The 10,023-nt window shown below is 43.2% G+C and overlaps 1 protein-coding gene across 1 annotated transcript; it reads left to right on the top strand.

Moving 5' to 3' along the window:
• The first annotated feature begins 53 nt into the window (after window positions 1–53).
• LOC144174344 (E3 ubiquitin-protein ligase TRAIP-like) lies at window positions 54–9,599 on the top strand. Its single transcript, XM_077702995.1, has 5 exons — window positions 54–633; window positions 2,829–2,942; window positions 4,432–4,665; window positions 7,496–7,580; window positions 8,344–9,599. The coding sequence occupies exons 1-5, from the start codon at window positions 146–148 to the stop codon at window positions 8,542–8,544; spliced, it is 1,122 nt and encodes a 373-aa protein (XP_077559121.1). The 5' UTR covers window positions 54–145; the 3' UTR covers window positions 8,545–9,599.
• The last annotated feature ends 424 nt before the right edge of the window (window positions 9,600–10,023 follow it).

Here is a 10,023-nt window from a genome sequence, read left to right as displayed (position 1 = left end):
AAAAAAACATTAAACACCTGAGTTCGGACATGAATTTAGCGCGAAACCGACACGATCCAAGCGACATTGTTCGCAGGGAATTACGAATGTGGCGGTTTCGCGCTTCTGAGTTGTGCAGGGGGTTGTTCCGGCTTTTATTTTCAAAATGAAGTTCACTTGTAGCATCTGCATGGACAATTTCGACTGCAACAATGTCGACAACGTCAATGCCACCGGCTGCGGTCACGTCTTCCACGAAATGTGCCTCCTCCACTGGACTGAAATGTCCAAGACTTGCCCGGCTTGCAGAAAGCCGCTACGACCAAAGCAAGTGTTCAAGCTTTACTTCAACATATCCGAAACGAAAGAAATCGACGTCGGTGACCTTCAGAACCAACTGGACGACGCGAAGGCGCAGCTCAGAGCAGCTAACGTTGAAAAAATCAAGTTGCAGGAAGCATCCGACACGCTCAAGGCGTTCCTCATTCAACGAGAGGAAGAGGTGCAGAAGTTCAAGGACAAATACATGGCCGCCATCGGCGAACGGGCTCAACTACAAGCGAAACTTCAATCTATGCGAAAAGAAGTGTCCGAGAAGCGCCAGCTGTACGACGAGAACATAGCGCTGCGGTCCCAAATAACGGAATATGAAGAGTAAGACGATTACTCCGATCCTGTGCTGTTCGGCGTAGTCGTGCACACGTTGGCACATTTATCTGCTTTTCGTTTGTACTTTAGATAATGCAGCGTTACTGACATGCAATCAGTACGTGCGAGTTCTAGGTAATTGCCGTAAAAAGCAATGCAGCCTTTTGGATACGGCTACTGTATACTTAAGGGCACAGGGTAAGCCCTATACTTCCCATGCGTTTTTGGCCATATTGAGGTACATTTTTCTCGGCATCTAAGAAAGGTATCTACATAACTTATATATCATTTTCTTTTAAATTTTGCGCTCTTTTAACTGTACTAGAATTATAAACATTCTTAAAAAATTCAGTTTTTTATAATTTTTTGTCCGTTAGTACCTAAATTTTGCATTATTTTAGTATTAAAAGTTGTGTACCAAAAAAACTGTTGCGTGCATATTTTCAATTCTAGTACAGCAGGTGTGCCAAGTTATGTAGATGACAGGGAAAAAAAATCAGGTCGTTGTCTTGGAAGATATAGGAAATAATGGTACCTATGTAAGAAAAAACATTGTTTCGAGATAATTGAGTTTGAGTTTAAAGTAAAAAAAGAGGTGAAAAAAATACTTTTTTGCCATAAACACCACTGGAGCCATTTATTTAAAAAGCTCCAGCTTCATAATCGCTGTGAAAGTCATTTTTTTGCTTTTTACCCGGTCGTCTGTCCTTCCTTGACTATTTTGTGCACCATCGTACAGCTTTGTTCACAAAGTATTTTGCTTGTGGTCAACCTCTTTAAGCCACTTGATGGTGGTGTAGCGCCCAGGTTTTGGTCTGAATGATTTCAAAATGCTGGCTCATGCATTGCTTCATCATTTAATGAAAGAACAGCATCCAATGTTGCAATCATTAGAGTGTGAAGCCCAAAAAAGATGTTTTTTTGTGCGCAGCTTCGAAGGGCAAATGTGGAAAAAACGTGCAACAGGGTCTTTGGATTGTCCTCACTGAAAAATCAGCTATGCAATGGTTGCTAAGCAATTTCCTAATACAGCTGGTTCCAGAAAAGCACTTTGATCGGAAACGGGAAGTTTTTTGATGAAAAAAAATGACAATAAACCCTGAGAACATTTTTAAGTGGATGTGGGCACTTACTACTTGCTTACGGGAAAACTGCTTTTTAGCGAGAAATAAGACTTTTTAAGGCAAGTGTGAATATGGAAAATGTGCACAAGAAATTGAAGTTCCCTAATTGTGAAGAAAAACAAAAAGTCATTTTTTCAAAATTTCGCCTTACCCTGTGCCCTTAACGGGACACTGAAGTCAAAATATAAGTTGCTCTAGATCGATTAATTAGCTCACTGGGGGGGGGGGGACACGAATATACCACTCTTACGCGTATGTTTTTAAAATAAGGAAATAAGGTAGAAGATAGCGAAAACGTTAATACGGGTGCCGCCGCCACGCAACAAGTGGTTCAAACGTCTGGCGTGTGCAACGTCTTTCCTGGTTGCCACTAGATGGCGCTACTCGTCCATACCTGGGGTGGCGGTTCCGCTCGTCGAGGAAGCGTGCGGGCTACGCACGAACGGTTGGTTCGACACCAACATTTGCAAAGCCTTAAAAAGGCAATATGTCTTGTCAACAAAGCTTCAATATTGATGACGACACTCATGAAGGAACATTTTGCTTAGTGGTCTGGAGATGCAATGGGCGTAGGGGTTCGGGAAAGCACAATTGATTTAACTGAACTGACCAAACCGCTTGGTACGTGGTAGCGTTGTATTCAGTTGCTTCTATACCACTTATACATCATCGCTGCCTTGCTTGCTTCCAGTTTATCACAATGCGAACAGCGGCTACTGTCACTGTTTTCGTCATGTTTGATCAGTGTTTGATTAGCGATTTCTCAGCCATTAAGGCATCTTTCAGCACCGAATCAACGCTGAAATGGCCATGGGAAGGTCAGACTTTCATTTGAAACCAACTTTGAAAAGTACTAACAAAAATTACAAACACATTTAATTTTGTTTTAAAATGTCTATGCATTATAAGTTGCTGCTGTAGAATCGTGCAGGGTCGTGCAATTTCGTGGGAACTTATGGCACTGACCATCTTGCGAGGTTGTGTTCAGTGACCTTGAGACATCGCATGCCAGTTGTATGGAATCGTGGTAGTGATGGGACACTACAATAACAGCGGCGTGTTCTTGTTTTCTTTCAGCATTAAGAAGCTTATAAGCTGTAACGTAAAAGACGCTGAAGAGCTTCTCAAGTCGTATGCAGATGCTCCAGGCGCACAAAAGCAACTGGCTACGTACTGCGGCTTGGTGAAGCGGTAAGATGTGCTTTTTATTTTTTTAATGCTGCTCTCATTCTCAGCATGGTTTAACTAACAGTACTGTCGCTGTACTGAACGTTGCGAGAAGCTAGAGAACATAGAAGGGATGTAACACCTACTTAATTTGCAGATTGTGTGCCTAATAATTCTAAATGATCAAAATTAAGTTTTGTTATGAAAAGCAAAATCTAGTCAACAGATTTGGAAGCTGAAACTGGGTTTGCTTTAAGTGGGCTATACTGTATAGCTTTTTGTTTAACTGAGGCAGCACATGCAAGTTCTGTGTGGCTATTTGTGGCACAATAGCCACCTTCTGTGGCTATTCTGGCCTTTGTTCTATGACAAGTAGAACTTTATTTGTGTAGAAATAAATAGAATTAAAAATGTCATTCTGTTCTCTACCCTCTTTCTTCCATTTTTTTATGATAATGAGCACATCACAGAATTTGGCGGCTTTCCTACATGAAGCGAAGAGAGCAATTAGAGAACTCAAGCCAACACTGAAAGCGTGTTGCTGCCACCTAGGAGAACATGCAGAAAAATCAGCAACTAGCCTTCAGAAAAGTGGGGAGCCAGCTTGGTTCCAGGGTTCATTGCTCTCATTATATCCGACATGTATTGCTGGCGGTAATGTGGACCTAACTGGTGCCAAGAAGCGACTATAGGTGGTATTCATTGAAAAGTTTAGCTGTCAATTTCTTCGCGTGGCAACACCGGAAATGGCCACGGACATGGCCGAAGCGCCGTGGACATGGCGCGGCTTGTGCCACTGCGGCCGCCCGCCGCAGTGTGTGTGGCTTGTGCCACTGCGGCCGCCCGCCGCAGCAACCGGCGTGTGTCGTCTGGTCCGTTTCAACCTGATTCTCAACGGTGGTGTCAACAGAGTAGTTATTAATCACACTCACATTGGAGTCGAGGCATTACTTTGCGTCCGACAGGCTAGAGCTTGGAATGTCCAACCCATATCATGCGTTTAGCACGGACAAGTACTGCCATCCCACGGAGCCCGACGCAACCAGTGATGGCGCACTCACATGGTTGCCTGCATGCGTGCCTCGCTATTGAATACAGGCTATAGGTTTGCGTTCAGCTACAGAAATCTCTTGAATGCAGTTTTACATTAAGGCGAAATATTCAATGAAAACCGTCACTGAAATGCGGCTCGCTACTTGTGGTAGTGAGCCATATTTGGTCGAAAATATGGCTCGCAGTTAGCACAGGACCGGGATAATTGGAGATCTGTGGGAGAGGCCATTGCCTTGCAGTGGGCCTAGATAGGCTGATGATGATGATGACCTCTGGTAGCGTTTACTAGCTAAAATTTGGGTCTTTCTTTTTGTATATAACCATGTATTCAGCAAAAATTACTAGATACACTTGCTTTATGCTTTCTTGTACTGACCTCGCTGTTTTTTTGTTTTTTTTGTACGCTTTAATGAGGTCTGTCATTTGCAAAGACTGTCGTGTTTCTCCTTGCCCAACACAGCCAGCTGCAGACTGTGACGGACCACCGCGCAGAGTTGAACAAGGAAGCACTGGAGATGCGCAAGAAAGTGGCCTACCTGGAAGTCCTGGCCAGAGAACGCGCCTCCCGCATACACGTGCTGGAGGCAGACGTGAGCCACCTCAAGGACATGCTCCACAGGGCCGAACTCAAGGCGGAAGCGTGCAGTGCCACCCAGTCCACCAAAGCTAATGAAAGTGGTCTCATCGCAGAAAGGTGAGCGGGGAAAAGCGGAAGGCTTCCTAAGTGCACGGTTCTCAGAAAGCTCACTAATCAACCATGGCGCGGAGTAAAGAAAGCCTGAATGTCACATTCTGGTTTTGTGTGTTGCTGCGCCCACCTGATGCATCAAGGTTGTGATGATCGGGCTGGCGACTTTGCGCGCAAGTATGATGGTACACAAGGCACAAACAATTCATAAGCAGCGTGTTAAGGAACCACGAAGACAAAATACAAGTTTGGTTCATTTAAAAGATCGCTTTGTTCCTATAGCAGCGATGACAAATTTAATGCAGATGTTTAACTGAAAGACGTTAAAGAAAACAGATGAAGCAGTGACATCTCACTGGCCTCTTTTTTTGCCGACCAAAGCCACGCCCGAAATACATAAATGTGCGTTTGTGGTGACGCATCTAGTCTTTTTGGCCATCTCTCTTGAATGCTAACGTCCAGTTAACACACTAATGACTGTTTTCAGTTTTCCTTTTATTACGTCACTGCTGATGTCGCGAGTGTGAAATTTCAATGTTTTCAATATTTCATATCTATTCTTGGTTAGACAAGCATCTTGTGAAACTTGAATGAGGTTGAGTGAGTTACCAATGGCTAGTTATTTCAAATTAACACAGTTTTATCTTGTCTTAATGGCCTGCCCTTTAACTCCTTCAGGACCGCACCCATAGCCAATCGATCACATATGATCGATGGTTTCACATGCCTGCAGAATACGAATTTTGGCTGTATGGAATGCCTCGCAACATCTAGGAGGATAGTTTAAAAACTGCAGTTTTTTTTCTTTTGTGCAGTTTGCGACACATTGGATATTTTTTTCTGGTGGGCGGTGGTTTCGAATGTAAACAAACATGGCGTCATGCTCGCGCACGAGCTCGATAAGAAATCTGTGTCCATCTCGTGTCGTGTAGCTTTGGCTTCTACTGTGGATTTTAATGATGAGAGCGGCAGTGCAGAGTCGGAATGCGACTTTACGAGATCGGATTTTAGCTCGAGTGAGAATTGTGGTGACGATCAGCCTGGAACGCCAAGTGGGGCTCAAAGGTGGGTTTCCGTTTCGGTTTCAGTTGGCTCTGGAGTTAGTATGTGCGCTCAATATATGTTTCACTGGTTTATATCTGTTTACTAGAGTGTAAACCACCCATGGTGGTGCTATCCTGCCACTAGCACAGAGGCGGATCGAGTTTTTTTCCGAGACGAGAGCCCAGCGTGTACCTGGGCGACGACGTAGCCATGGCTGCAGTGCCAAAGAGCTCACACACACACACAAAAAATAACGGGTTGCCTAACCGCATTAAACTTTCACAATAAAGAAACAAAGCATTGTGTCACATTTTGTATATCCTGAAATAATTTTATTATATTATTTTTAAATATTATATTTACACTTTCTTGAACTTTTCAGTAGTTTTCTGAAGTTCTTTCAGATTTTTTCATGGTGTTATTTGCAATGTTTAAGTAAAACATGGTATTGCATGTCAAAGAACATATAATTAGCTGCATTTTGGTGTACCCTAAAGCAGGATGGTGCCTTTGCCCTATGTAATAAAAATTTGTATAGAGACCTCTCTTCTTCATCACTTTATCCGGCGGTCCTGTAAGAGTTAAGGGAGTCAGCCATTCAGTTTCATAGCTGCAAGAAGCATGGTGTACTCCTTTGAGTCTGCTAAGACTTCTTTAGTCGAGTGCCATCCACAACGTTCACTGATTTTAAAATCATCATCGTGAAGCATTCTGAATTCGGGAAGGTATCAAGGTGACCAAATCGTCAAGCATTTGGTACCCTCTGTTTACCAGTACAGGCCACAACTCAGTAGTGCACTATTACCTTTTTTTTGTCCACCAGAACTCAATACTACGCGATTGTTGGAAGAATGGTTTAATTAAAAGTGTGTCAAGCTCTTGTTCGACTGAGAAAATTGTACTTTTCACATTGTTGTCAGCACTTGTCTCGCAGTTAGTGTATGCGTTTTTCATTATCAACTGCAAAGTAAGGCAAGGGTTTTTCTCTCTCATTTTCATTCCCTTTCTCTTCCCCCCCCCCCTGTGAATTTTCGTTCTGATGTTGGTCAATTGTAAGAGGAAATGCAAAGGCAAATGAAAGTGCGAGCGAAGCGGCAGAGTGTTTTCCCTAGCCTGCAATTGACGCATTTGCAAGCATGCATGGACTCGGCCCATCAACATTCAGAATTTCTTAACTGCTAGCCAGCCTAGTTGGACTTGATGTGTCTTGACAAATAGCGTGCACAAACGGCAAATGGGGACCAGAAAGGAAACACGGACGGGTGTTTTCTCAACGCCTGTCAGAATTTCTGATGTTGAAAATTGCAGTTGGGAAAATAGCACTGGGTGGCGCCACCTGTCTTTAAATGTATTTCACTGCTATTCACGTCAATTGTTGCAGACTGGCACGACATACTAGGCACATTGCCGTTAATCCACTAATGCAGGTAAACGTAGCTGCTTAAAGGCACGCTAGACATTGTCACAGTTTGTACAGCACACAAGCCCAACAATTTGACTTCTGCACTGCCTTAAAGCAAAGTGCCTATGCGGCTGCTGCTCTCGAACAGTATACTATGGAATATGATTGCTGCGCAACACTGCATCCTGTGAGTTTGCACCAAAGGCGTGTTGATAATTGCTGATAAGCCAGACAGTGAAGTGCAATTAGGATCGTTGCAGACATGAGGTGGTGATTTGCACAGTAACTGTGGCTTGCTTTCTGCACGAGCATAGCCCGGAACTGTGATGTGCAAGGTTATTATTACAATCATGAATATCCAATATAGGTGCGACGTTTTTGTTTTTCCAGCCCTGCCCCTGAGCGACTAAAGCGTCCGCGTCTGACCAATCCAGAAGAAACACCTTCGCCAGGCGTTGCATCTCCAGCCCTGCGTGTAAGTGTGCAGACAACTTTGCTTGCACGTCGAAGGGACACCGAAGTATTTTTGTCAAACTTTTATTTGGGGCTGAATTTGTGCAGGTAATAAAGAGATCCCGAGGCACACTTCGGACATGGTAAATAAACTCGGCAATCGTGATGAAATTGTGTGCTGAAGGACGCACAAGTTGAATAGTATCGCTCCAGTCGCAATATTTTAAGTGCAAACCTGCAACTGCGTGGCACAACTAACGCCGCACTGCCAGGAGAATTGTCACTAGGGATGCGGCACTTTTGAACACTTTTCAGTGAAGAAGTCCTTGTAGATTGACGGAATGAACTCCAGATATGGTCTAAACACCTAATTATTTTACTTGGTACGGTAATTCGACAGTGTTTGGTGTCACTTCATCAGCGTCATGTCACTTTATCAGCCCTGTTTGGTGTCACTTCAGTGCGAAACAACCATGGCAACCTTACATAGTGGACATGCAAGTCTGTAGGAAAGATATGCAGCTCTGGTAGCTAGAATTTGTTACACAAATGTTTATTGGTCATGTTCGCCAATTATGTCGTAGAATCAGAGACTAAATGTTGCTGGTCAAGTTTAAAATGTTGACAGCAAGGCAGCAAGTTGACAGCAAGTTAGATGAAAAGGTGGAGATCAATGAAATCCCTTGCACTTACTTCTGGCATAGCACTCTGTGCCATGCCTGAAAATGGAAGTTTTTTGTAATTTTGTCTGCTAACGAAACACTTTTTTTTTTTTTTTCTTTCAGATTGTGACGTCTAGCTGGCAATCGAAAGCAGGAGAGGGCACCACGCCTGTGAGAGAACCATTCTTGCCGCGTAAAGCAAACTTCTTCCGTCCCGCCACCAGTACAGAGTCTTTCAAGTCTATCATTCGCACAGGCTACAATGGTTTAGGAGGCCACTCAAAGCACATTGTAGGGTCGAAGCCATCTTTGAAGCGATTTTAGGCTACTTTTTTTCTGTACATACCTATATTTTTAGACTGGTTACTTTCTTGTTTCGTGTACATATCTTTTTAAACCACTGCTTTACTCCGTCATCTTAGAGGAACGTACGCATGCACATCATCGAAGGCACATCAGTATTTTTACCATTCCAGCTGACAAAGCTCTTCGCATGTGCTGCCCAGTGCTTTTTTTGTAACTTTTTGCATGGTACTGTACTAGCCAGGGTTTTGAACAATTATGCTATTAGCTGCCAGCTGCCACTGTGGGTCCTTTTCTTTTGAAGAGGTCAAACCCAAAATATGGAATAAATGAAAAAATAATATACGACAGCCTGCGCTTTTGCTTTGCCTCTAAAGTTCATACGATTAGTATAACATGTCATCCAGTACGTGTCAGCCATCCCTTTTCCTCAGGACATCAACATCCCTGCCGTTGTGACAGAACTTCGTTTTATACTTATACCCAAGTAGTTACCGGCACCCAACTATTACTGGTACTGCATATTAACGGTACTCACCTACGTGGCAGAAACTTGGAGGCTCACTAAAAGGATTCAACTTAAATTGAGGACGACTCAGCGAGAAATGGAACGGAAGATGATAGGTCTAACATTAAGGGACAAGAAAAGAGCAAAGTCGGTCAGAGAACAAACACATGTTAAGGACATATTAGTAAAAATTAAGAAGAAGGAATTGGTGTGGGCAGGGCATGCAATGCGAAGGCAAGATAACCGTTGGTCATTAAGGGTAACAGAGTGGATCCCTAGAGAAGGCAAGCGTGGCAGGGGGCAGCAGATGAGATTAAGAGTTAGCACAGGACCCGGATAATTGGAGATCCATGGGAGAGGCCTTTGACCTGCAGTGGGCGTAGATAGGCTGATGATAATGACCCAAGTAGTAGAAGTGCATATGTTCTGCTTTCAATATTTAGGTACAATAACGAGCATAACAAGCGGATATATATAATTTTTAATGTATGCATATGCCTATAAAATAGCTTAAACACCAAGGCAGTTCTAACTTGAGTTTGTGGGTCAAGAATGCACAAATACTCATTTTACACTAACGAAACACGGGCATCACAATATCATTTTTTTTCTGCTCTTTCTGAATGCAGTGTCTGTTGTTGCAAACGAAAATTCAAAATACTTGAGCTTGAATAACTAGCTTTGTCACTGGTGCCGACAGTTTGTATGGCCAATGTTCTTTTGTACTGAGCTAATGGCACTTTCAGCAACCAACTTCCAGGATGATGAAATGCATATAACCTTAAAAAGAATGTTCTTTTCCCACATGCATATAGCATTGGTTTTTTTCCATCACAGCATGCATTGTCTAGTGCTGCTAGAAAGTTGCAGGTTGTTTTTTGCACTATCTGCCCTGGCATTGCATTTTCATCATCAGCACCTATTTAATTACCCTACATACTAAAACACTCGCTTGTGAGAATGTGTGTCGATGAGCACTTTTGCAGAGATTA

This window comes from Haemaphysalis longicornis, unplaced genomic scaffold (genome assembly GCF_048455015.1).
Source record: "Haemaphysalis longicornis isolate Haplotype H1 unplaced genomic scaffold, Haemaphysalis longicornis Haplotype H1 scaffold_3, whole genome shotgun sequence".
NCBI lineage: Eukaryota > Metazoa > Arthropoda > Arachnida > Ixodida > Ixodidae > Haemaphysalis > Haemaphysalis longicornis.
The sequence above is the reverse complement of the archived record's forward strand: the minus strand, read 5'-3'. Positions and strand labels throughout refer to the sequence as shown.

Bases quoted from the DNA above. Each gene is read 5' to 3' on its own strand.
- LOC144174344 (XM_077702995.1), top strand. From the start codon at position 146: ATGAAGTTCACTTGTAGCATCTGCATGGACAATTTCGACTGCAACAAT. The intron at 2,943-4,431 runs GTAAGATGTGCT...TGCCCAACACAG, and splicing joins TACTGCGGCTTGGTGAAGCG to CCAGCTGCAGACTGTGACGG. The intron at 4,666-7,495 runs GTGAGCGGGGAA...TTGTTTTTCCAG, and splicing joins AGTGGTCTCATCGCAGAAAG to CCCTGCCCCTGAGCGACTAA.